Below are 26,158 nucleotides of genomic sequence, written 5' to 3' on the forward strand. Positions count from 1 at the left end.
TTCTTAATGGGACATATAGTAGTATCATTGACTTAAACTGATATTCTGAGTTATCCTCAATTTTCCTTTTTAACCTGAGATTATATTAAAGCCTAGTAATTCTTTGTTGAGGTTGAAAAATACTTTGCTTTTATTAGTCTTAATGTATGTCTAGTACTTAAAAGAGATGGGTCTTGTGCCTAATTTTTGTGTTTTTTGTTTTGAGACGGAATCTTGCTATGTTTGCTCTTGGTGGTCTCGAACTCCCGGCCTGAAGGGATCCTCCCACCTTGGCTTCCCAGAGTGCTGGGATTACAGACATGAGCCACCACACTAATCTTTTATCCTTGATTTTCTGAAAGAACAGACACAAATTTGAATATTACTAACACCTACATCCCTACATCCAAAGCAGATTCAGTAGTATGATACATTAGTAAAAAATTTAAGTGGCCAGGCGCGGTGGCTCATGCCTGTAATCCCAGCACTATGGGAGGCCGAGACGGCAGATCACTTGAAGCCAGGAGTTCAAGACCAGCCTGGCCGACGTGGCGAAACCCTGTATCTCTACTGAAAATACAAAAATTAGCCGGGTGTGGTGGCAGGCACTTGTAATCCTAGCTACTCGGGAGGCTGAGGCAGGAGAATCACTTGAACCCGGGAGGCGGAGGTTGCAGTAAGCTGAAGCTGTGCCATTGCACTCCATCCTGGGCCACAAAAGTGAAACTGTCTCAAAAAAAAATAAAATATAAAAAAAAAGAGGCCGATCATGGTTGCTCACTTCTGTAATCCCAGCACTTTGGGAGGCCAAGGCAGGCAGATCACCTGAGGTTGGCTAAGCTCAAGACCAGCTTAGCCAACATGGCGAAACCCCATTTCTACTAAAAATGCAAAAATTAGCCAGGCATGGTGGCAGACGCCTGTAATCCCAGCTACTCTGGAGGCTAAGGCAGGAGAATCACTTGAACCCGGGAGTCAGAGGTTGCAGTGAGCTGAGACCGCGCCATTGCACTCCAGCCTGGGTGACAAGAGTAAAATTCCGTCTCAAAAAAAGAAAGAAAAAGGAAAGAAAATACAAATATTAGCCGGGCATGGTAAGTGTCCCCCTGTAGTCCCAGCTACTGGGGAGGCTGAGGTATGAGAATCCCTTGAGCCCTGGAAGCGGAGGTTGCAGTGAGCCGAGATCGTGCCACTGCACTCCAACCTGGGTGACAGAGCGAGATTCTGTCTCCAAAAAAACAAAAAATGTAAGTGATGTTAACAGAGGGACATAGGGTATATTCAGTTTTGTTCTTGAGAAAAAGTCATAACTGGATAGAATATTGGGAGTAGGAGATGGAATGGTGGAGGGTATAAAAGAAACCATGTCGGCCAGGCACGGTGGCTCATGCCTATAATCCCAGCACTTTGGGAGGCCAAGGTGGGTGGATTGCCTGAGCTCAGGAATTTGCGACCAGCCTTGGCAACATGGTCAAACCCAGTCTCTACTAAAATACAAAAAATTAGCCGGGCATGGTGGTGTGCGCCCATAGTCCCAGCTACTTGGGACTGAGGCTGAGGCTGGAGAATCACTTGAACCCGGGATGTGGAGGTTGCAGTGAGCTGGGATCGCACCACTGCACTCCAGCCTTGGGCGACAGAGCAAGACTCCATCTCAAAAAAGAAAAAAAAAAAAAAAGAAACCATATCACAGAAATATTAGAGGAGAGAAAGCAGGAGTGTTTTAGAAAAATTTTATAAGCATGACTATGTCCTCATGAGATATTTGGGAGTTAAGCCTGTTGCTTCTGACTCTGCCCACTGACAAGGTATAGCAATGGTGGCAGATCCCGCGGCAGTGAACAGCTCCGGGACCCAGGCCGGGGTCACTTCACAGCAAAAGAAGCAGTCCTGGCATGGTGCTTGGTTCCAGGTCTGGGAGGACCCTACAAGATGGGTGTAGAGTGTTCTGTCATGCTGGAGAGCGAGGAAGCCATTGCAGGGTGGCTGGGGCTGGGAGACAGGGTTAGGAGCCTGTCTGTAGCTGGTCATGGGCGGAAACTTGAAGCATTCATGAAAGCAGCTAACTCTTGAGTTCGCAAGGACGCTAACAAAACCCTTCATCGTCATATTTGTAGGATGCAAAGGAACCGTCTCATTATTTTGAATACTGTTTTGAAAAAAGAAGTACTCAATTTGTAAACTGTACCTCAGGCAGAACAGATAATTGATGATGTGTGATCTTTTGCATAGAAGTATTCCAGCCAATACTATGTGAAAATGATTTTTGCAAAATGGAATCAGCCTGTTGCAGGCTCTGGTGAAGGAGATGACCAGGGCGATGCCACTCCAGGTGCAGCACTTGTCTGGGGTCTGCTGGTCTGAGATGGTGTGTTGGCCTCCCAGGAGAGGAGGATCTGGGCCCAGAATGCAAATGACTGCACCTCTTCCTTACTCCAGAAAGTTGTGCGATGGGAAGATGTCAGCTGAACCCAGCAGTGTGTTTAGCGATTTAATTGATTTACATTTTGGCACAAGTCCCTTATCTCATCACCAACTGGTAGTATACAGTGCACACACCCACACTCGAAGTAGGTTTCATCTCTGCAGTGATAAGCAGAGATGGGGGCCTCTCGATGAACGAGCATCCCACGACGTAGGAAACGTTCTCGCCAGAACATTAAATCTAAATGTGGTGGAACCTCTACATCTAACTACAAAATTACAGGAAACGGGTTAGAAGTACATCTTTAACAACACCATGAGGGTGCAATTAGCAAAATCTAGATTATGGGAAATTTTACAGGATAAAAATTTCTTCATTAAAAATTGCAAGGGTGGCTGGACGCGGTGGCTCACACCTGTAATCCCAGCACTTTGGGAGGCCAAGGTGGGCAGATCGCCTGAGGTCAGTTCGAGACCACCCTGGCCAACATGGTGAAACCCCATCTCTACTAAAAATAAAAAAGTTAGCCGAGCATAGTGGCATGCGCCGGTAATCCCAGCTACTTGGGAGGCTGAGGCAGGAGAATCGCTTGAACCTGGGAGGCAGAGGTTGCAGTGAGCCAAGATCAGGCCACTGCACTCCAACCTGGGCAACAGTGAGTGAGACTCCATCTAAAAAGAAAAAAAATTGCAAGGGCCAACCAGGCGTGATGGCTCATGCCTGTAACCCAGGCATTTTGGGATGCTGAGGCGGGTGGATTGCTTAAGCTCAGAAGTTCAAGACCAATCTGGGCAAGATAGCAAAACTCCATCTCTACAAAATATACAAAAATAAACCAGGCGTGGTGGTATACACCTGTAGTCCCAGCTACTCGGGAGGCTGAGGTGGGAGGATCATTTGAAACCAGGAGGTGGAGGTCGCAGTGAGCTGAGGTTGCACCACTGCATTCCAGCCTGGGTGACAGAGTGAGATCCTGTATCAAAAAGTAAAAAATTGCAAGGACCAAAAGTAAGGGATGAGAGGAACTGACAGATGAAAAATAAGAGAAAATATACTATGTCTATTTTATTTGAATACTGCCACAACCAAATGGAAAAAAAAAACTAGAAAGTGAATCTTTGATAATAATTTTTAAGGTGATCTATTTTGCTTCACAAAGCAATTATATTGTTTTACTATGTTTAGATATTATGCATCATTAAATAAAACAATTAGAGATTTCTTTGGGGTGTATTAGAAAACATAGTTAACTGTAGAAGTATGAAAGGACAGCCAGTGTGAGAGAGGACTTGAAAAGGTAGTCCAAAAGGGGACATGAAGGGATGAGGTCAGAGAGAGGGCCCAGTCCATAGTAGAGAAGTGTTCAACACCAATTCTGTTCAAGTGTGATCAGGTCAAAGTGTTTGCTAGAGCACAGGGGAGTTCTGAACCAGGATTGCCCCCGACAGGTCACTCAGCTCTATGTGCCAGCATCCAGACATGTGTGGAGGTTCCGGCGGATGGGGAGGATAGGCCCGCTGCAGTCCACCCTGGACGGTGAGTTCTCTAGGACACAGGGTTACTGAGGTATGAATTACATGCTGTCACATTCACTCCTTTAATTTACAGAGCGGTAAACTCATACAGCATGTCACCCCCACCAGGAGCTACCATGTAGAAAAGTCATCACCCCAAAATTGCCTCTGGCTCCATTGCGGCCACCTCTTCAGCAGCCACCCATTTCTGTTTCGTCCTGTCACTTTGCCTTTTGCAAAAGGCCTCCAAGGGGAACCATGCTGTATAGTCTGCTCCTGGCTCCTTTGGGTCAGCACAGTGCATTTGAGGGTGCTGTGGGGGTTGGTTGCTCCCTCTGTTGCTCAGCTGTATTCCAGTGTGGGGATGCACCACAGTTTGTGAATCCATTAATTCGTTGAAAGACATTTGGTTTTTTTTTTTTCCAGTCTCTGGGAATGTGAGTACAGTTGCTATAAACATCTATGTACAGGTTTTTCTGTGAACATACATTTTGTTTGACATGGAGTAAGTTTCACTGGGAGTAAGAATCCTGAGACACTTGGCAAGTTGATGTTTAACTTGATGAGAAGCTGCAGAACTGTACTCCAGGGTGGCTGCACCGCTTTGCGTTCAGACCAGCAATTAATGAGAGCCCCTGTTGCTCCCAGTCCTCACTGGCAATTATAGTTGTCATTTTGAAAAGAATTTTATGGGCGGGGCGCGGTGGCTCACTCCTGTAATCCCCATCACTTTAGGAGTTCGAGGTGGGCGGATCGCGAGGTCAGGAGTTCAAGACCAGCCTGACGAGCATAGTAAAACCCCATCTCTACTAAAAATACAAAAAAGTAGCTGGGTGAGTGGCGTACACCTGTAATCTCAGCTACTTGGGAGGCTGAGGCAGGAGAATCGCTTGAACCCAGGAGGCAGAGGTTGCAGTGGGCCAAGACCACGCCACTGCACTCCAGCCTGGATGACAATACAAGACTATATAAAAAAAAAATTATCCATTATAAAAGGTGGGAAATGATATCATATTGTGGTTTTAATTTGTATCTACTAGCCAACTAATGATATTCAGCATCTTTTTCATGAATTTGATTTTTTCTTTTGGTTTTTTTTTTTTTTTTTTTTTGGAGACAGTCTCACCGTGTTGCTCAGGCTGGAGCGCAGTGGTGCAATCACGGCTCACTGCAGCCTTGACTTCCTGGGCTTCGGCGATCTTCATGCCTTAGCCTCCACAGTAGTTGTGACCACAGGCATGTGCCACCACACCTGGCCAATTTTTTATTTTTATTTTTGTAGAGTTGGAATCTGCGTATGTTGCCCAGGCTGACCTTTAACTCCTGGGCTCAAGGGATCTTCCCACCTTGGCCTCCCAAAGTACTATGATTACAGGTGTGAGCCGCTGCACACTGCCTGTGAACATGTTTTTTAGTTACTGAATTTTGAGAGTTACAAAGCTATTCTGGACATAGTTTATCAGATATGTATTTGCAAATATTTTGTCCCAATCTGTGGCTTGTCTTTTTCTTTTCTTAGCAGTGTCTTTCAAGGAGGAGAAGTTTTAAATTTGATGGAATCCCATTTACCTTTTTTTTCTTTAATGAAATTGTGCTTTTGATATGATGTCTAAGATACCTTCACATAACACTTTTCCTTTTTTTTCCTTTTTTTTTTTTTTTTTTTTAGACAGGGTCTTACTGTGTCACCAGGCTGGAGTGCAGTGGTGCAATCGCAGCTCACTGCAGCCTTGAACTCCACAGTCTCAGGCAGTCCTCTCACCTCAGCCTTCTGCATTGCTGGGACTATAGGCGTGTGCCACCATGCCCAGCTAGTTTTTAAAAAAAATTTTTTGTAGAGGCAAGGCTTCTCTGTGTTGCTCAGTTTCTCAAACTCCTGAGCTCAAGGGATCCTCTCGCCTCAGCCTAGGATTACAGGCATAATTTGCCATCCCCAGCTCCTTGAAATGAGTTTTAAGAGGCCAAGTTATGATTTATTGTTGGAAAGGAATGGGATATGTGTTTATTCGTGAAATACTGCCTGGGGCCCACTGTGTATACAACCTTCTCCCAGGCACCATCTCATGCACATACGCCTGGTCTGGGAGGATCGTTGTTGCCATAGTAGGAGAAAAAAGGACATGAAGGTGTTCGGGGGTGGCCGGGGCACCTGCCACTGCCGAATCTGGCTGCGTTCGGGTCTCACCGCGAGTGCTCGGGCTAGCTGTACACTTGAGACATGCTAGACAGCTGGAGCAGAAGTGTAGTTCTTGATTAGGACATCTTTAGTATTCGATCAAGGTGTGTATTTGGGGAGCTACTGAAGACTTCTGTGCTGATCCTGCACTGTGCGTGGCTCATGGGTCTGCCTGAGGCGGGGGTGTGTTCATGGAACTGGATTTAGATAAATGAGTTAATCAGGATGATTTCATGAGCCTTCACCTTAATAATTGTCAGTGGGCATGCCACGGAAAGTGCAAGTGAACTAATTAAGGTTTTAAAATGTGTTGTAGTGGGTTTGGAGTCCCCGCCACTGTCTGTGTCTGAGGAAAGACAGCTTGCCGTCTTGACAGAGTTGCCTTTTGTGGTTCCATTTGAGGAACGAGTAAAGGTATGCAATTTGGTTTATTTATTGTCACTACGTATCATATTAGTGTTAAGAAATTAACACACCCACCAAAGAAATCTCTAAAGGTGCCTAGTGCCTAGCTGATTACATAACATACTTTTCTCATTAGGTTGAAATAGGTAAGAATGATTTATAAAACCCAACTAGATACCTCTTTTTACAAACTGAAAGTATTTTCTTAGTTACAACTGGTGGAAAGCCCTTTTACACTATAGATTTCTTATAACAAGGGTCTAACGTCATTTATCTCTATTAAATTTTGCATTGTTTGGCCAGGTACAGTGGCTCATGCCTGTAATCCCAGCACTTTGGGAGGCTGAGGCAGGCAGATCGAGCCCGTGGGTTTAAGACCAGCCAGGGCAACATAACAAAACCCTGTCTCTACAAAGAATACAAAAGTTAGTTGGGCATGGTGGCGTGCAGCTGTAGTCCCACCTACTCGGGATGCTGAGGTAGGAGAATCATTTGAGCCTGGGAGGCAGAGGTTGCAGTGAGCCAAGATGGCGCCACTTACACTCCAGCCTGGGCAACAAAGCAAGATCCTATCTCAAAGAGGGGAAAATATTTTGCATTGTTTTTGAAAATGCCAATTTTTTGTGAAGATACGCTTCTGTACATTCATGTTTAAGTTATTTATCAGAAACGCTGTTTTATTTTTATTTTTCTGAGACGGGATCTCACTCTGTCACCTGAGCTAGAAAGCAGTGCTGTGATCATAGCTCACTGCAGCATCAAACTCCTGGGCGCAAGCCACCATCTCACCTAGAGTGCTGGGATTACAGGCATTACCCACTGCACCCGGCCCGGAAACACAATTTTTTTTTTTTTTTTTTTTTTTTTTTGAGATGGAGTCTCCTCTGTCGCCAGGCTGGAGTGCAGTGGTATGATCTTGGCTCACGACCTCTGCGTCCCAGGTTCAAGCGGTTCTCCTGCCTCAGCCTCCCAAGTAGCTAGGACTACAGGCACGTGTCACCACGCCCGGCTAATTTTTTGTATTTTTAGTAGAAATGGGATTTCACCGTGTTAGCCAGGATGCTCTCGATCTCCTGACCTTGTGATCTGCCCACCTTGGCCTCCCGAAGTGCTGGGATTACAGGCGTGAGCCACCGCGCCCGCCACTTTATAAAAAAAGAAATGGACAAATATCTTAATTCCTTGTCTGGTGTCTTGGATGTACAAAATTTTGTTTATATATGTTTCCACATTTTAAAATGTTTTGTTTTTATTTGTCAATTATTTTTACCAAATTTCTGAAGATTAGCTGGTTCCGTTCTCCAGTAATGGCTTCAAGAGTGTATTTTTTAGGCCTGTACACTCTGTTTATATGGTGAACAAAAGAGTTTCTTTTGAAGCTATTCATGTCCCTTCACGAAACCCTCCCTGCACGTGCGTACACACTCACACACTCTCTCTCTCTCTGTCTCTCTCACTCACATAATTCCTGAGCTCCCTCTACTGGATTTTTAACATCAAAAAGATTATTTGAATTTTGTCATAGAGATATTTCTACTAGTGTTAGTATACAGCTTTTACAAAACTGTTCTACGTAAGTTTTTAAAAGGACTTATAAATGAAAATATTCTATAGCATGGGGTTTTAATTTTAATTTTAATTTATTTTATTTTCGAGACAGTCTCACTCTGTCACCCAGGCCTGAGTGCAGCGGTGCAGTCTCAGCTCACTGCAACCTCTGCCTCCCGGGTTCACGAGATTCTCGTGCCTCAGCCTCCCAAGTAGCTGGGATTACAGGCATGAACCACGGTGCCTGGCTGGATTTTTAAAGTTTATTTTTAACTGGGCAAAGGAGCAACATTCGAAATATTTAAATATGATATACATTATATATTATCTGTATATTTATTGATAAAAATCACTATTTGATACCTTGACTATTAGCATTTATTTCAGAATTTATGAAGATACAAAGATAAGATTTAGCAGTTTATTCTTTGGTAACTTGTAACCGGTCTTTTGTTCCTAATAACCTTACAGCTTTCCTTGTTTGTTAGATCTTTCAGAGGTTGATTTATGCAGATAAGCAAGAAGTTCAAGGAGATGGTCCATTTCTGGATGGAATTAATGTCACTATAAGAAGAAATTACATTTATGAAGATGCTTATGACAAACTTTCTCCAGAAAATGGTATATATAATTCTCTAGATGTATTATTTGGCAGGTGGAGGCTAGGGAATTGCTTTAGAAAATGGTGGTGGTTTAAAAATTAGTGTCCATCATCTTGTTCCATAATGACTTAAAAACTGAAATGTGTGGCTGGGCATGGCGGCTCACAGTTATAATCCCGGCACTTTGGGAGGCTGAGGCGAGAGGATTGCTTGAGCTCAGGAGTTAGAGGCCAGCCTGGGCAACGTACTGAGACCCTGCCTTGACAAAAAAAAAAAAAGTGAGCTTATCTGGGTATGTTAGTGTGCTCCTGTTGTCTGCGCTCTGCAAAAGGCTGAGGCGGGAGGATGGCTTGAGCCTGGGAGGTCAAGGCTGCAGTCGAACCTTGATTGTGCTACTGCTCCGGCCTTGGCAATAGAGCCAGACCCAGTCTCCAAAAAAAAGTATAGCAAGTCAGATTTGGGAGACATGTTATTAAGTAATATTTCTAAAATTGACAGTTACTACAACAGAAGCCTTTAAAAAATATTAATTATTTTTAAAGGGCAAGAAAGTAACCGGTTCCCCGCCTCCCAATGTCTGCCCCAAAAATTTAGTTTGCAAGCTGTCATTCTAAAAATCTCGATGGCAGCCATTTACATTCTGTGTTTTTGTATAAATATTTATATAAAATCACAAATTGTAAGCCAAATTAAATATACTAAAATAAATGCCATAGCAATCCAAGTTTCTTTATAAAAAGATAAGTGTGCTTCAATGACACTGCCATTAGTAAAGGAGGATTATATATTAACAGCAATTTGGATAGCATTTGGAGCTCACTGGCACATTTTGTCTTATGTTAATATTTGATACTTAGTCTTCAAAGTTTGTGTGCTATTAACCTTTAATATATTAGCAGTTTTAACTTCGAAATATTGTGATTATGATAATACATTAATTCAATGTTGGTCAGTGCCAAAGGGATTAAAATGAAAGCTTAGGCTGGATCTAAAATTAAAAATGAAATCATCTTACCCAGTTTTTGGAAGGTGACAGGTTGTCCGATGTGAAATGACAATTGCCTTTTCTTCTAGGGGAACGACTTAATTTTCTTCTAAGGAAATGAAACCTGATTTCTAGTAATTTTTATTGCTTACATAAAGAGCTAATTTTGTCATAATATTGGAACAGTGGAGGAAAGCTAACATCAGTTGTTTCCTTACTCTATTTCGAGCTTTTATTTTTTCACACAATTTACTGTTGCCATTGAATCTTTGCCATGGCCCTCTGATGCCGAATGTCATCAGCTAAGACCGAGTGAACTCAGGTCTGCGTACAGGCTGTGGCCTCTCCACAGGGCCAGGTTTCCCTTGCCTATCTGATTGTGTTTTCAGAATATTTGGTGTAAATGAGAGACTCCTAATCTAACTAATTGTCTAATTGAGAGATGTTTTGGGGTCCCATAGTACCTTATAAATCAATTCTTAATAGTTCTTGTGTTGTATTTTTATTAGCAGATTTCATGTTCATCTCTCCCACTTGACCCTGAAGGTTTTTACAGCTTGGGATGGAATTGTTTATTTGGTGTACACAGCTGGTGCTCAGTAGATGCTTGTTCAATTTGTGGTTGAATCCCGGGGGAAAAAAGTAGATGTGACAAAATAATGAGTTTGCCAATGATCGTGTAGTGTTTAGAGAAGAGTGAGCTGTTTAACGTTGAAGGGCCTTACAAGAGGCAGTCCTGGAGCGGCACCTGTAGGGGAGGAGCTGAGTTTGTGGGTGAGGGGCACTCCGAGGGCGCAGGTGCTGTGGTGCGGGGTACTTGCAAGTAGGGGGCTGTAAGCTCTTCAGCCAGAGTAGAACGTGTTTCTTATTTACCAGCAATTTAAAATTAACTTTAAAACTACTCCATGTAGATGATTCTTTGATGTTACTGTCCAGTTATAACAAACCTCAAATTTCCTAATGAATCCTTAAGCTTTAAAAATTATTTAAAAACTGATCACACCCCACCTCCCTAAATGCATACTAATAATTGCATTGAAGTTAAAAGATTTGGAAGAATCTTCTCATGATGTTTATACTGTAATGCTTAAAATCTTTATAAATGTTGTCAAGTACTATAAGAATGATTAAGCCATGTGTTAAAATGTGGTGTTTTGCTAGGCAAATTAGTAAAGTCAGATATCTCAGAATCATTAATTTACTTGTGAGAGAATGGTTTGAGGTGCGTTTTTGACTAATAATTTACATATAATCAACTAATGTGATTATTCCACATACCATCTAGTCGTTGAAGCGAACCCATGCTGTACAATGCTGGTCTGCCTCATCTCGGAGCGGTTCTCTGAAGTGTGCATGTTCGCCCCCATTACCCATAAGCTGACTGAGTGAAATGCAAAGAGGCTGATGGCTGCTCCTGCAGTTGGTGCTCAGAGAGCAGAGAGGGGCTGGGGTCTCACAGGGATGCCCACGCACTCCCTGCCTGCACTGCACCACCTTGTTACAGTGTGGAATATTGGGAGAAACCGTCACATTCCCTCATGGGATTGCTGTAAGAATTATAAAGTGGGTAACACAGTTCCCTTGGGGCCTGGAGCTCGCACTGTCATTGACTCTTGGGTGAGAATGAGGCAAAGCTGGCTCCGCGCTCTGCTGTCATCAGTTCTGGAGAGCCTCACTTGTCTGCTTTTGTTGGTTGGTTACTTTTATTTCATTTAATGGGCAGAATTACCATTTCTTCCTGAAACAGAGGAAATTTCTTCCAGAAGCAGGAAAGCAAGCTGGAGCCAAATGGCTTAGATGTGTTTACCTGATTCCCAAGGGTGACACGGACACTGAGCCAGAGGTTGGGTGGCACAGCCAGGCAGCACTGCATCCTTGCTGTTGTGCAGAGTGGCCCCATCTTGTCCATTCAGTCAGCGACCATTCTCAGTGAATGGGAACTTGGTATGTGGTGGCTGTAAGCCTCAGTCAGTCCAGTAAATTGTATTTGCCCTACTTGACACATATCATAGACTATTTACACTCCAGGTACTGAAGCTTCAAAATTACTGACGTGTGTACATAGCAATGTTGAGATAAACAGGGTTTTGAGGAGATTGCCTGGAGGCTGTATCAAGCATTCTGCTAAACCCCTTTTCCAGGATGCTTCTAAAGGTTATGTGTCCCTTGAGATGCTCCAGGGCAGATATGTGTGGGTGACTGTGCACCAAAGCCGACAGAGGGCGGCAGCGCGTGGGGTCTGTGAAAGTGTCGAATGTACGCTATGTGCCGGTGCTTTCCCACTTCCCCTGACTTCATGCAGCAGCTTCTCCCCAGCTATCGCCTTTCCTTCACCCTATCTTTTCTGCAAAGCACCTGTAGAACTTTCTCACGAAAAGATAAATGACATTTCACTTACTTCCCCAAAGCTGTTCTCTGCTGCAGCCTGTTTATCAGATCATATCCTAACTTGGTCTACCTTGTGGTTTTCTTTGGTTTTGGGTTTTTGTTTGTTTTTTGAAATGGAACTTCTCTCTTGTTGCCCAGGCTGCAATGCAGTGGCACGATCTTGACTCACTGGAACCTCCGCCTCCTGGGTTCAAGCGATTCTCCTGCCTCAGCCTCCTGAGTAGCTGGGATTACAGGTGTGCACCACCATGCCTGGCTAATTTTTTTTTGTATTTAGTAGAAACGGGGTTTCACCATGTTAGGCCGGTCTCAAACTCCTGACCTCAGGTGACCCACCTGCCTTGGCCTCCCAAAGTGCCAGGATTACAGGCTCGTGCCACCGCACCTGGCCTGTTTTTGGGGTTTTTAAATTTTTATTTTAGAGATAGGGGTCTCGCTTTTACCCAGGCTGGAGTGCAGTGGTGCAGTCATAGCTCACTGCAGCCTCAAACTCCTGGGCTCAAGTGATCCTCTTGAGTAGCTGGGATTACAGGCACACACCACCATGCCCAGCTTTTCTTAATATTTTGTGGAGAAAGGGTCTTGCTGGTGTTGCCCAGGCTGGTCTTGGACTCCTGGCCTCAGGCAGTCCTGCCTTGGCTTCCCAAAGTGCTGGGATTACAGAAGTGAACCTCTGTGCCCAGACAAAGACAATGTTTTAATTTACTTTTTTTTTTTTTTTTTTTTTTGAGACTATCACGCAGGCTGGGGTGCAGTGACACGATATTGGCTTACTGCAACCTTTGCCTCCCGGGTTCAAGCGATTCTCCAGCCTCAGCCACCCAAGTAGCTGGGATTACAGACATGTGCCACCATGCCCAGCTAGTTTTTGTACTTTTAGTAGAGATGGGGTTTCACCTTGTTGGCCAGGCTGGTCTCAAACTGCTGACCTCAAAGCGATCCACCCACCTCAGCCTCCCAAAGTGCTGGGATTACAGACATGAGCCACTGCACCTGGCCTTAATTTACTCTTTGTGGCAAATTATATAACCAGTAATTTTCCCCCCTTTTCAGCCAAATACAGCTATTGAAAGATCATATAGATCAGGGTTGTCCAATCCTTTGGCTTCCCTGAGCCACATTGGAAGAGGAATAATTGTCTTGGGCCACACGTAAAATACACTAACGATACCTGATAAGCTTTAAAAAAAAAAAAAAAAAAATCACAGGCTGTGCGCGGTGGCTCATGCCTGTAATCCCAGCACTTTGGGAAGCTAAGGCAGGCAGATCACAAGGTCAGGAGTTCGAGACCAGCCTGGCCAATATGGTGAAACCCCGTCTCTACTAAAAATAGAAAAATCAGCCAGGCTTGGCGGCGCACACCTATAGTCCCAGCTACTTGGGGTGGCTGAAGCAGAAGAATCACTTGAACCCTGGAGGCGGAGGTTGCAGTGAGCTGAGATGGCACCACTGCACTCTAGCCTGAATGACAGAAGGAGACCCCGTCTCAAAAAAGAAAAAAGGAAAAAAAAAAAACCTAATGTTTTAAGAATTTAAGAATTTGTGTTGGGCCACATTCAAAGCCATCCTGGGCCACATCGGCCTGTAGGCTGCAGGTTGAGGACAAGCTTGCTGTAGACTCTGGAGGACCAACTCCCTGAGAGTTCGTGGAGGCAGAGGTTGCAGTGAGCCGAGATCGTGCCACTGCACTCCAGCCTGGGTGACAGAGCAAGACTCTGTCTCAAAAAATAATGATAATATCATTGCTGTTTTGAGTCCTATGTTAAAATGTCCCTAAGATCCTCGCACCCCTTCCCCAAGCCTTCCTGTAAGGCCAGTTGATGTTATTGCTTTCTTGTAACATCTTTCCTCCTCACCCTCCCATTTTTTTGAACAGAGCCTGACTTGAAAAAGCGGATCCGTGTGCACTTGCTCAATGCCCATGGCCTGGATGAAGCTGGCATTGATGGTGGTGGTATTTTCAGAGAGTTTTTAAATGAACTACTGAAGTCAGGATTTAACCCCAACCAGGGGTTCTTTAAGACTACTAATGAAGGGCTTCTGTACCCCAACCCGGCTGCTCAGATGCTTGTGGGAGATTCTTTTGCCAGACATTACTACTTCCTAGGCAGAATGCTTGGAAAGGTAAAGTAACCTTCATATAAAAATAGACCTCGGACCAAAAGATGTTGACCTTTTATGTTTATGTGTGGTTTTATCCAAGTTTATCATAAAATACTGTGTGTTTTAAATTTGGATGCTAAATGTTGCAAAAGCACTGCACGAAACAAATTTGTATGGTTATCTAAGTAGGTGCTATGGTTTGAATGTCCCCTCCAAACTCGTGTTGAAACTTGATCCCCAGTGTGCCAGTATTGAGAGGTGGAACCTTTTAAGAGGTGATTAGATCATGCGAGCTCGGCCTTCATGAATGAATGAGTGGTTTATTGTGGGAGGGGCCCTGGTGACTTTACAGGAGGGAGCCCCTAACCTTGTGATGCCCTGTGCCGCCTCTGGACTCTGCAGAGTCCCCACCACTGAGAAGGCCTCACCAGGGGCTGCCCCTGGACCCTGGGCTCCTGGCTTTCCAGCTATAAGAAATAGATTTCAGTTTTTATTAATTACTCGTTTCAGGTCTTCCACTATAAGCAGTCAAAATGGACTAAGACAGTAAGTTACTGCCTAGTGACTATTAGTTTACTCGGACTGCTGCAACAAATCACCACACGCTTTTGGGGGTGAGGAGGGGGGCTTAGAAAAACTGAAATGTATTATTTGACAGTTCTAGAGGCCAGAAGTCCAAACTTAGGGTGTCAGCAGCAGCATAGATTCCTTTTTAGAGGCTCTAGAATAATCCGTTCTTCTGGTCTTGCCAATAACCCTTGACGTTTTTTGGCTTGTAGATTCATCATTTTGATCTCTGCCTCTGCTCTGATGTGGACTTCTCCCTGAGTGTCTGTGTCAACATTGCCTTCTATTTTTTAAAATAAGGATACCTGTCATTGTAGTTGGGTCCTGCCCTGATCCAGTGTGACTTCATCTTAATTTGATTATCTGCAAATACCTCATTTCCATAGAAGGTTATATTCACAGATTAGGATTTGAATTTGTCTTTTGGGGGGACACAGCTCTACCTGCTAGAGTGACATTTATCAAGTTGAGTATTAAGGAATTATTATTAGCTAGTTTGTTTGTTTGAGATGGAGTCTCTCCTCGCTCTGTTGCCCAGGCTGGAGTGCTATGGCGTCATCTCTGCTCACTGCAAACTCCACCTCCCAGGTTCAAGGGATTGTCCTGCACCAGCCTCCTGAACTGCAGGTGTGCACCACCACGCCCAGCTAATTTTTGTATTTTTAGTAGAGATAGGGGTTTCCACCATGTTGTACAGGATGGTCTTGAACTCCTGACCTCAAGTGTCCACCTGCCTCAGCTTCCCAAAGTGCTGGGATTACAAGTGTGAGCCACTGCACCTGGCCTGTTACTAACATTCTTAAATAAATTAGAAATTAAGACCGGGCGCGGTGGCTCATGCCTGTAATCCCAGCACTTTGGGAGGCCGAGGCGGGCGGATCACGAGGTCAGGAGATCGAGACCATCCTGGCTAACATGGGGAAACCTCATCTCTACTAAAACTATAAAAAATTAACTGGGCGTGGTGGCGGGCGCCTGTAGTCCCAGCTACCCGGGAGGCCGAGGCAGGAGAATGGCGTGAACCTGGGAGGCAGAGCTTGCAGTGAGCCGAGATCGCACCACTGCACTCCAGCCTGGGTGACAGAGTGAAACTCTGTCTCAAAAAATAAAAATAAAAATAAATAAATAAATTAGAAATTAATGTTGCTATTGTGATTAATTTCTGTAAGAATTAATCAGAGCGATACTCATTTTCAACTTTGTAATAAAATTTCTTTATCTCATTGGTAGTTCTGTTCTCCGAGAAGCATAGTGCATGGAGTGCCTGTTTTGAGAAGTAGCTTAATTGGAAATCAGTGCCTGCAAAACAGATGGTACTTTTATGACTTCTTTTACATAACAGTTTTATTAAAATATAACTCACATCATGGAAAATTGAACCTTTTAAAGTGTACAGTTCAGTGGTTTTTAATGTATTCACTGTGCTGTGTGACCATCACCAATATCTAACTTGGAAGCAGTGTCATCATCCCAAAAAGGAAACCCTACGTAGTTCCTCCCTATCCTGCCCTTCCTCCCCCAGCCCTGGCCAACCACTCATCTACTTTCAGTCTCTATGGATTTTTTTTTTTTTTTTTCCTGGACATTTCATATAAGTGGAATCATTTGTTTTATCGACTATAAATTTGTGACCTTTTGTTATTGGCTTCTTTGATTTAGCATGTTTTCAGGTTTCATTAATGTCCTAATAGGTCAGAGCTTCACTCCTTTTAAGGGCTGAATCTTATTTCATTGTATGGATATACCACACTTTGGAGTTTGTTTTGTTCATTTTGAAACAGACTGTCACCTAGGCAGTGCTGCAAACACGGCTCAGTCCTGTGCTTAAGCAATCCTCCTGCTTTCAGCCTGCCAACTGTAGCAACAGTTGCTTGCTACCACACCTAATTGTTTCATTTTATTGTAGAGGCAGGCTCTCGCCATATTGCCCAGGCTGGTCTTGAACTCCTGGTGTCAAGCAGTCCTCCTGCCTCAATCTCTCAAAAGGCTAGGATTACAGGTGTGAGCCACCACACCCAGTCACCACATTTTGTTTACTTACTCATCCCAGCCTGGAGTGCAATGGTACATTTGCATTGTTTCCACCTTTTGGCTATTATGAATAATGCTGCTACCAACATTTGGATACAAGCTGTTATTTGGACATAGTTTTTTCATTTTTCTTGGGCATATACCTAGACATGAAAGTGTTAGGTCGTACGGTACTCCACGTCAAAGTGTCTGCAACCTTTTACAATCCCAGCAGCAATTTGTGAAGGTTTCAGTGACTCCACATCCTTGTCAGCACTTACTTAGTGTTGTCTTTTTCATTGCAGCCATTCTAGTGGGTGGGAATTGGTGTCTCGTTATGATTTTAATTTCCCTGATGACCAATAATGTTAACCATCTTTTCATGTGCTCCATGACTTCTGTTGAGAAATGTCTATTCAAGTCTATTGCCTATTTTTTTATTGGATTGTCTTTTATTATTAAGTCCCTGAAATGCAATGAGTTATGAAATTTATATTCTCTGAGGAAGCTAAAACATTGTCAGGTAAATGATTTGCAAGTATTTTCTTCCTTCTCTGGGTGGTCTCTTCACTTTCATGATGATTTCCTTTGAAGAACGAACACTTTTAATTTTGAAGTCTAATGTGTTTTTTTTTCTTTTGTTGCTCGTTTTTGGTGTTTTGTCCATTCCCTGACCTAAAATCACAAAGATTTCCACCTGTATGTTCTTCTGACAGTTCTGTAGTTTTAACTGTTACATTTTGGTCTTTGATCCTTTTTGAGTTAATTTTTGTAGATTGTATGAGTTAGGCATCCTCATGTTCTTGCCACCCTTGTTGAAAATTAGTAGACCATACACTTAACACTGTGGGTCTGCCCTTACGCAATATGGTCTTGATTACTGTAGCTTTGCAGTATGGGGTATGTGTGTATTTATTTATAGCAAATGGGAGTAGAACCGCAGCCTTGTTAAGCAGGGGTAGTGGGAAGGAATCAGTCTATCCTGGATATAGAATAATTCCCCTTTATTTGTGTCTCTCTGAAATGCATTGTCACAGCCCCAGTTATTTCTTTGTTCAGACTCCCAGTGATTTTAAGTGCTCTTCAGGTTTGAGAAAGGGCTCCAACATGACTTCACTACCGTAACGGTATGTGTTATATCATCATCTTCAGGCTCGCCATATTTCAGGTGGCAGATTTCAGGTGTTGATTTGATGTTGATTTGTGAGCTGGCTTTGGTTTCAGTTTGCGGATAGCATCTCTCTCTTCGTTGTTGGTCACACAGCCTACTTCTCAGTTTCAGCTTCCTCTGGAGGATGTACATTTCATAATTCATTGTATGAAAATCTTTAAAATGAGCTGGACACGGTGGCTCACACCTGTAATCCCAGCACTTTAGGAGGCCAAGGCGGGCAGATCACCTGAAGTCGGGAGCTCGAGACTAGCCTGACCGACATAGAGAAACTCTGTCTCTATTAAAAATACAAAATCAGCTGGGCGTGGTGGTGCATGCCTGTAATCCCAGCTACTCAGGAGGCTGAGGCAGGAGAATCGCTTGAATCTGGGAAGCGGAGGTTGTGGTGAGCCAAGATCACACCATTGCACTCCAGCCTTTGTAACAAGAGCAAAACTCTGTCTCAAAAAAAAGAGAAAAGAAAATCTTTACAATGAAATCCCATAGTTCTTTCTGTTAAAGTGAGCCCAAGAACCTTCTAACTTAATAATATATATGTGAAAATAAAGGCGAGTGTTTTGCTAGGCTAACCTGAAATACTGTAAACTTAGTGGTTTTCGCACAATGCAGTTACAGAAGATACAGCATTAATTTTATCTGCATGAATTAAACCTTAAGATCATATACTACTTTTTCTTCCTGAATGTATAAATCATCCAGTCTTGATTAATGTAGAAGCTAATAGTTATGTAAGTCTGGTGAGGATAAACTCATTTTCTCCTGTTTATTGACATATTGCTTATAATTGAAATTATTCTGAATATGATGTCATTGTACAGTACTGTACTTTGGAATGTGTATATATTTACACAAGATCCAGGGAAGAGAATTTGTGATTTTAAACCTTTCTCCCACAAATGAAGTTTATGTAAGTTATATCTTATTAAGGCTGTTTAAAATAGTAAAGTTTAGACTAATAACAAAACTATAGTTGTTTGAGGATGTTAGTTAACTTAGTTTCACATATTTAAGACTTTCCTTACATTATTTTCTGCATGGAAATTCCCAAGGGGTTACCAACTTCCAAAACATCAACCATCTGATGACAGAGTTAAACTTTGTACTAACATGCTAAAATTGCTCAGATCTAAGTAAGTGTAATAGTACAACAACTAATAGTGTGGTACCTGAACATTACGTCTTTAAGAGATGAAAATTGTATATTGATTGATTATGATATTTATTGGGTCATAATGTATTTAAATTTTCTTTAATGCATATGTTAGTGATTGTTTACTGTGATAAAGTACAAAGAGGTCTTCAGGAGTGATCCTACAGAGGGAGAATTACCTCCTGTCACTGGCCACTTCTCAATTAAAAGTTCCATTAGCAAATGATTCTTGCTACTGGTGTGGGTCATGATTGCATTTTATCGCCTGTAAATCAGGCTGCCGACAGGGAATAAATAAACAGCCCAAGGATGTGGTAATGTCATCTTGAACTTTTTTTTACAGATAGAAGCACCTAGGTCCATTTAAGCCAATTAAGTTCAGAATATTTATTGAGGCTAAGCCTTTATCATATTTGAATTCTATTTGAAAATGGCTTTTTTTCTTGCTTTAGAATATTGATTTAATTGGAATGGCATGCCTATAAATCAGATTATTTGATATTATCTTGGTTATATATTTGAAATTTTTAATTAGATTGCATAACTTCAGCATGGTTTATAATTTTTTATTACAGTAGAATTCGGTGTGCATTTATTGTATTATGTAGTATAATATTGGCACTTAACAGTTTATATTGAGATTTTCAAAAGTTGGAAAGTTTCTTTTTCTCCATCATTAGCATCCTTTTGTAAAATGCTCACTGAATTTGCTGAAGCTTTAAACATCTAAATTGAGGTGAATACTAGTCATTTTAGTTGCCTTAGCCCTTAAAGAGGCAGAGCTTCTCTTGTATAATACCTTGTTTTGGCCAGGCGTGGTGGCTCAAGCCTGTAATCCCAGAACTTTGGGAGGCCGAGACGGGCGCATCACGAGGTCAGGAGATCGAGACCATCCTGGCTAACACGGTGAAACCCCGTCTCTACTAAAAAATACAAAAAACTAGCCGGGCAAGGTGGTGGGCGCCTGTAGTCCCAGCTACTCAGGAGGCTGAGGCAGGAGAATGGCGTAAACCCGGGAGGCAGAGCTTGCAGTGAGCTGAGATCCGAGATCCGGCCACTGCACTCCAGCCTGGGTGACAGAGTGAGACTCCGTCTCAAAAAAAAAAAAAAAAAAACCTTGTTTTGAACCCTAAACTCTTTTTTTTTTTTGAGACTCACTCTGTTGCCCAGGCTGGAGTGCAGTGGTGCAATCTTGGCTCACTGCAACCTCCGCCTCCTGGGTTCAAGTGATTCTCCTGCCTCAGCCTCCCGAGTAGCTGGGATTACAGGTATCCACCACCCTGCTCAGCTAATTTTTGTATTTTTGGTAGAGATGGGGTTTCACCATGTTGGCCAGGTTGGTCTGGAACTCCTGACCTCAAGTGATCCGCCTGCCTCAGCCTCCTAAAGTGCTGGTATCACAGGCGCGAGCCACCGCACCCGGCAAGACGGTTTTCTATGTAAGTTTATTTCTTCAGAATTAACCATAAAATACAAATGGTTTAGATTCTACAGTAAAAATGAGAGATGTATTCCTGAATTCAGTTGATTGCTGCACCTAAATAAGATTTCTTGGCCGGGTGCGGTGGCTCACGCCTGTAATCCCAGCACTTTGGGAGGCCAAGGCGGGTGGATCACTAGGTCAGGAGATCGAAACCATCCTGGCTAACACAGTGAAACCCCATCTCTACTAAAAATACAAAAAATTAGCCGGGCATGGTGGCGGGCGCCTATTGTCCCAGCTCCTCAGGAGGCTGAGGCAGGAGAATGGCATGAACCCGGGAGGCGTAGCTTGCAGTGAGCCAAGATCGCACCACTGCACTCCAGCCTGGACGACAGAGCCAGACTCTGTCTCAAAAAAAAAAAAAAAAAAAGATTTCTCACTGTAGGTTTAGCACCACAAGGTAAATTCTTTCTGCCCTTGGATTAAGTAAGTCTTGCTTACTGTTGAGTTATTACTTCCTGTTTATTTTTCTCATCACTCCCAAGCAATAGTTAAACATCTGAAATTCATGAGGAGAATGGATCAGTATGATATTGAGACCATTCTCTTTTTTCTGCGCCATGTTTGTCACCATGAAGGTTAGAAGCACACACTCTTGCTGGCCCTACTTAAAGTCTCCTGTTTATCTTTGGCTCTTATTTGTGCAATAAAGACAACAAATAATCTAAAAAATAGCGTTGGGTGCAGTAGCTCATACCTGTAATCTCAGCACTTTGGGAGGCCAAGGTGGGAAGATCACTTAAGCCCAGGAGTTCAAGACCAGCCTAGGCATACATAGGGAGACCTAGTCTCTACTGCTAAAAAAAAAAAAAGAAAAGAAAAGTAGCCAGACGTGGTGGTATGTGTCTGTAGTCCCAGCTACTTGGGAGGCTGAGGTGGGAGGATTGCTTGAGCCTGGGATGTAGAGGCTGCAGTGAGCCATGATGGCACCACCACACTTCAGCCTGGGTGACAGAGACCTTGTCTCAAAATAATGATAAAATAGGGCCCATGTAAATCCTTTTAAACATTTAAATATTCATTTAGATTTAGCAAATGTAACTTTTTGAAATAAAAGCCAAATGAAGGTGTATGGTGTTAATTTTGTTGTTTCTAAACTCAAAATCAGCTTTGAGAGGCAGCAGTAAGTAAAGTGGTGGAGGTCACGCTCTGGAGTAAGACAGGCCAGTGGGGACTCCTGGCGACACCAGCAGAGGGCTGGCAGAATCTGGCCTGTGTTGTCATGGGCCTCCTTGGCTTTGGTATAAGCTTGCATTGGTCACGCACTCAAGGTGGGACACCAGATGGAGTGTCACGTCGTTCGGGTGGAGTGATGATGCTGCCTACGTCCTGGTGGTAGTGCTGATAAGAAGTCATCGTATTCAAGGAGATTTGCTGATGAATCAGATGTTGGGATGTGTGAGGACAAGAGAAGGTAAGGGGACCGCCTGGGTTCTGTTCTAAGAACTAGAAGGATGGAGGTCATGTTGACTAACCTGGGGAAGGTCTGGGCAGGAGCAGGTGTGGGGAGGGAGTCATTCTTATGGAGGCTTAATGGGGGGCAGTTGAGGATAGGGGCCTCAAGTTCAGAGGCAGTATCTGGGCTGAGCCATCAACTTTCCCAGGGTACTTAAAGTCATGAGCCTGAATTAGATCACACAGGGTGTAGGTGTCACTAGAGAAGAAAAGAGATGAAGAACTGAGCCCCAGGGCTCTCCAAGGTTTAGAGTCCAGAGAGTGGAGAATTGACTAATAGAAGTTCAGGAGATGAAGCTGGAAAGTAAGGGAGAAAACCAGAAAAGTGGAATTTCAGGTACCAAATACAGATGGTGTTTGAAAGGAAGAGAAAGGTGGGTATTGTGTGATGGTACCGTTAGACCAAGTAAGGTTTAGCACTGAGAAGTGGCCATGTCATTTAGCACAGTGGACAAGTGATTTCTGTGGCGTGGTGAAGGCAAAAACCTCAGCACATGGGTTGAAAAGAATGTCAGGATTTTCTTCTTAAAGTATCATATGAAAGCTGAAAATACATCACATCACAACAGAAGTGTATACATATTCATTAGAATACATGTGAAAGAATGTTTATAGTAACACTGTATAGCCCCTAAACTGGAAACTACACAAATGTCCTTCAAAAGCATAATAATAATAAATAAGTTGTAGGATAGTCACAAGACTTATTGAATGAACAAACTACAGCTACTCAAAATGGTATGAGTGAACGGCACAGACCTAACATTGAGTTGGAGAATCCGGACACACAAAAGTACATTTTGTCAGATTTCATTTATAGAAGTTCAGAAACAAGCAAAGCTCATTGCAGTTTTTGGAAGGCAGGATCCTGATGCTCCTGGGAGGGTAACCCTGGAAGGGGCGAAGGGGCGCAGGGGGCTTCCAAGGTGCTAGGCATTTTCTGTGCTGTGGACTAAGTGCTTTTCCATGAGTGTGTTCACTGGTTGAAAATGGATGGAGCCACAGGTTTGTGATGAGGGCACTCTGCAGCAGTAGACTTCAGAGCAGTTACAAGAGGAAGGATTGGAGAAGAATTGGGTGACTGGTTATCAAGAAAACTATGAGCAGCCGCTTAAGGGATATGGGGCTAGGAAAGCTGTATTCTGAAGATGGGAGAAGTAACGGCATGTGCGCGTGCTGCTGGAAATGAGTCAGTGGAATTGCTGAGGGAGAGGGGGACTGCACCCTGCTGAGTGAGGGTGTGGGGTCTGGTGCTGAAGCAGGGGGCGCCACAGGCCGTGTGTCCAAGAAGAGGGAGAGGAACACTGTGGGTGCAGCTGCATGAGCTGGGGAGCAGGAGCTCATTCTGACTGCTTCCCACTGTTGCTGCTTTCTGGGTGATGCAGCAGAAGGCGAGGATGGGAAGAGCAGCGTTCCCAGTCCAGCCTCCTGCCTCACCTGAGGATCTGTTAGAAATGCAAATTCTTGGGCTCCACCCCAGACCTTCTGAATCTGGAATTCTAGGGCTAGGGCTCAGCAAGCTGTGTGTTTTGGTTTTTGGTTTGGGGGGATTTTTGAGACAGTCTTGCTCTTGCCCAGGCTAAAATACAGTGGCATGGCTCACTGCGACCTCTGCCTCCCAGTTCAAGCAATTCTTGTGCCTCAGCCTCCCAAGTAACTGGGACTACGGTGCCCACCACCACGCCTGGCTAATTTTTGTATTTTTACTAGAGATGGGGTTTCGCCATGTTGGCCAGGCTGGTCTCGAATTCCTGGCCTCAAGTAATCCACCTGCCTTGGCCTCCCAAAGTGCTGGGATTATAGGTGTGAGCCACAACACCCGGCCAGCAAGCTATGAATAGGCTTAAATTAATAAGCGTGACTTTGATACACAGTAAAATTTGAGAATTACTGGACTATGGAAATATAATAGGATTGCCTGTTAATGTAGGGCTCACTTGACGTTAATATAAAGTGAAGTGAGACCAGCCACGTGGGTTGCCTGTTTTTCTGCACCCATGAACAGCTATGTGGGTCTGACTAGGATGTAGAGTCGGATTTAACCAGGGATGGGGTTTTTTGCCAAGTGACTATAATAAAGGGTGAATTGGTTGCAAGTTCATAGTGGTCACAAGAGCCTACCTTTGAATCTGGGCTGTTGAGAGAGGAAATTAATCCATGAATGGAGATTTGAGGGCAAAGGGAAGCTGGATGGGAGAGGAGACCTGTGGAGTCGAGGTCCTTCAGGGTGTCAGTGTAGGGGTGGTTATAGCTAAGATCAGAGGGGCTTAGTTACTGGCAATGCCACTTGGAGGACAGCGCTGAAGGAATTGGTAGCTAAGGTGGAGTTGAGGGGCAGCCAGGATGTTAGAATGACAGTCAACTGTGGGCCACAGATGTCACCAAAAATTATCACCAGAGTGCGTTAGACTCTCAGGAGCTAAAATCGTGAATTAAGGGGCAGTAACTGCACCTGGGAGAAGTAATGGATGCTCAAGCCCAGTGCATGCGATTGAAAGCCAGGGATTTTAAGGGGGAGGGAAGGAAAGGATGGTCTGGGAGTGGCAGTAAGGAGCACAGGGGGCCTACCTCCCTTCTGTGCCCAGTGGTTCAAGGGTGCAAAAGAGACCACAACTACTCACGCAGAGTGTTCTGAGGAACACAGAGCGCTGCAGGGCATACGGGAAAATGGACTGCTGAGTGTCGCAGCATAGTCAGAAAAAAATCCTGTTTTAGCTATGAGACCAGGAGCACAAACAATAAAAGGAAAAATGAACTGGACTTAAAAACATTTGTGCTTCAAAAGACACCATCAAGAATCTGAAAATACAACACACTGAAAGAGAAGATACTTGTGGCATGTATATGAAGGACTCCGTGATAAAAAGATAGCCTAATTAAAAATGGGCAACGGATCCAATTGGGCATCTCTCCAGGGACTGGCAGCAAGCAAATGGGCCATCAGCTCATGCAAAGATGGCCAGCATCACTAGTCGTCAGGGAAGGGCAAAGCACAGCCACAGGCTGCCGCGCACACCCGCGAGCATGGTGGGAATCAAACCAGGAATCGCAGGGTTGGTGAGGATTTGGAGGAATCAGTCCTCGTGCATTGCCAATGGGAGTGTAAAGCGGTGCAGCCACTTTGGAAAAGTTTAGCAGTTCCTCAAAAGGTTACTTACCTTTTGACCCAGCAAACATATATTTACACAAAAACTTGCACACAAATTCTCACAGTAGCATTATTCATAATAGCTAAAAGATGGAAATGACTCCAAGGCCCATCAGCTGGCAAATGGGTAAACAGAATACGGTTCATCCATACAGTGGAGTATTATGGGGCCATAAAAAGGGGTAAAGCACTGACACATGGCACACATGGATGTACCTTGAGAATGTTCTGCTCAGTGAAAGAGAGCGGATGCAGAAATCACCAAAGACATGCTTCCATTTATGTGAAATGTCCAAAACAGGAAAATATAAAGAGACAGAAGGTGGATGAGTGATCGCCAGGGCTGGGAGGAACCAGGAGTGGCAGCTAAGGGATGTGGAGTTTCTTTTTAGAATAATGAAAATCTTCAGAAATTGATTGTGGTGATGGTTGTACAACTTTATGAATATAATAAAACCTTTTAATGTAAGTTATGTGGATGATACCCCAGTAAAGCTGTTACAAAGGAATCATGCAGTAGGTAACGTGGCTGACTGAGCCAGTGTCACAAAAGTTAGAGAAAGCAGCAGTCAGTATAAATTGGAGTTCATGGGTGCTATCGTTCTAAAGCTGGAAGGAGTATAGCCATTAGAGCGTCAGCTCTTGTTAGGGATACAGTACCCCATGGTAACAAAATCTTGTATCATCGAAGGCATCAGTATCCTCAAATTTCTCAGGAGGTGGCTTGACAGATTTCTAGTCTGATATTTTATTCCCCTATATGGCAAAAGTAGAATTTTGAAACTTGAAAGATGTTTTCTTCTAATTGTTGAAAGTAGTTCCTGGTTATATGGGGTACCTTGAGACTGAGCCTGCGTTTTTTGTTTGTTTGTTTGTTTTAATTCCTACTGTCTTTCAGAAGCAGGAGTGTAAAAACTGCCCTCAAATGCTCAGATGTTTGCTTCTTGTCAGTGGAAGTGGGAATATGGGTTTGCTACTTTGGCGAACTTCCTTGTTCATGAAGATGTAAGTTTTCTATCTTCTAGAAATATTTTGGTGAGCAGGGT

At 43.6% G+C, this 26,158-nt stretch overlaps 1 protein-coding gene across 1 annotated transcript in view; it reads left to right on the forward strand.

The window, feature by feature from the left end:
• Window positions 1-26,158, forward strand: part of UBE3C (ubiquitin protein ligase E3C) — a 133,508-nt gene that overhangs the window by 64,130 nt on the left and 43,220 nt on the right. Inside the window, exons 14-17 of the mRNA XM_011973087.1 lie at window positions 3,853-3,940; window positions 6,411-6,508; window positions 8,536-8,668; window positions 13,899-14,146. Coding sequence (XP_011828477.1) covers window positions 3,853-3,940; window positions 6,411-6,508; window positions 8,536-8,668; window positions 13,899-14,146 — 567 coding nt within the window. The remainder of the gene's footprint in view (window positions 1-3,852; window positions 3,941-6,410; window positions 6,509-8,535; window positions 8,669-13,898; window positions 14,147-26,158) is intronic.

The sequence above is a fragment of the Mandrillus leucophaeus genome, unplaced genomic scaffold (genome assembly GCF_000951045.1).
Source record: "Mandrillus leucophaeus isolate KB7577 unplaced genomic scaffold, Mleu.le_1.0 Scaffold134, whole genome shotgun sequence".
Taxonomy (NCBI): Eukaryota; Metazoa; Chordata; class Mammalia; order Primates; family Cercopithecidae; genus Mandrillus; species Mandrillus leucophaeus.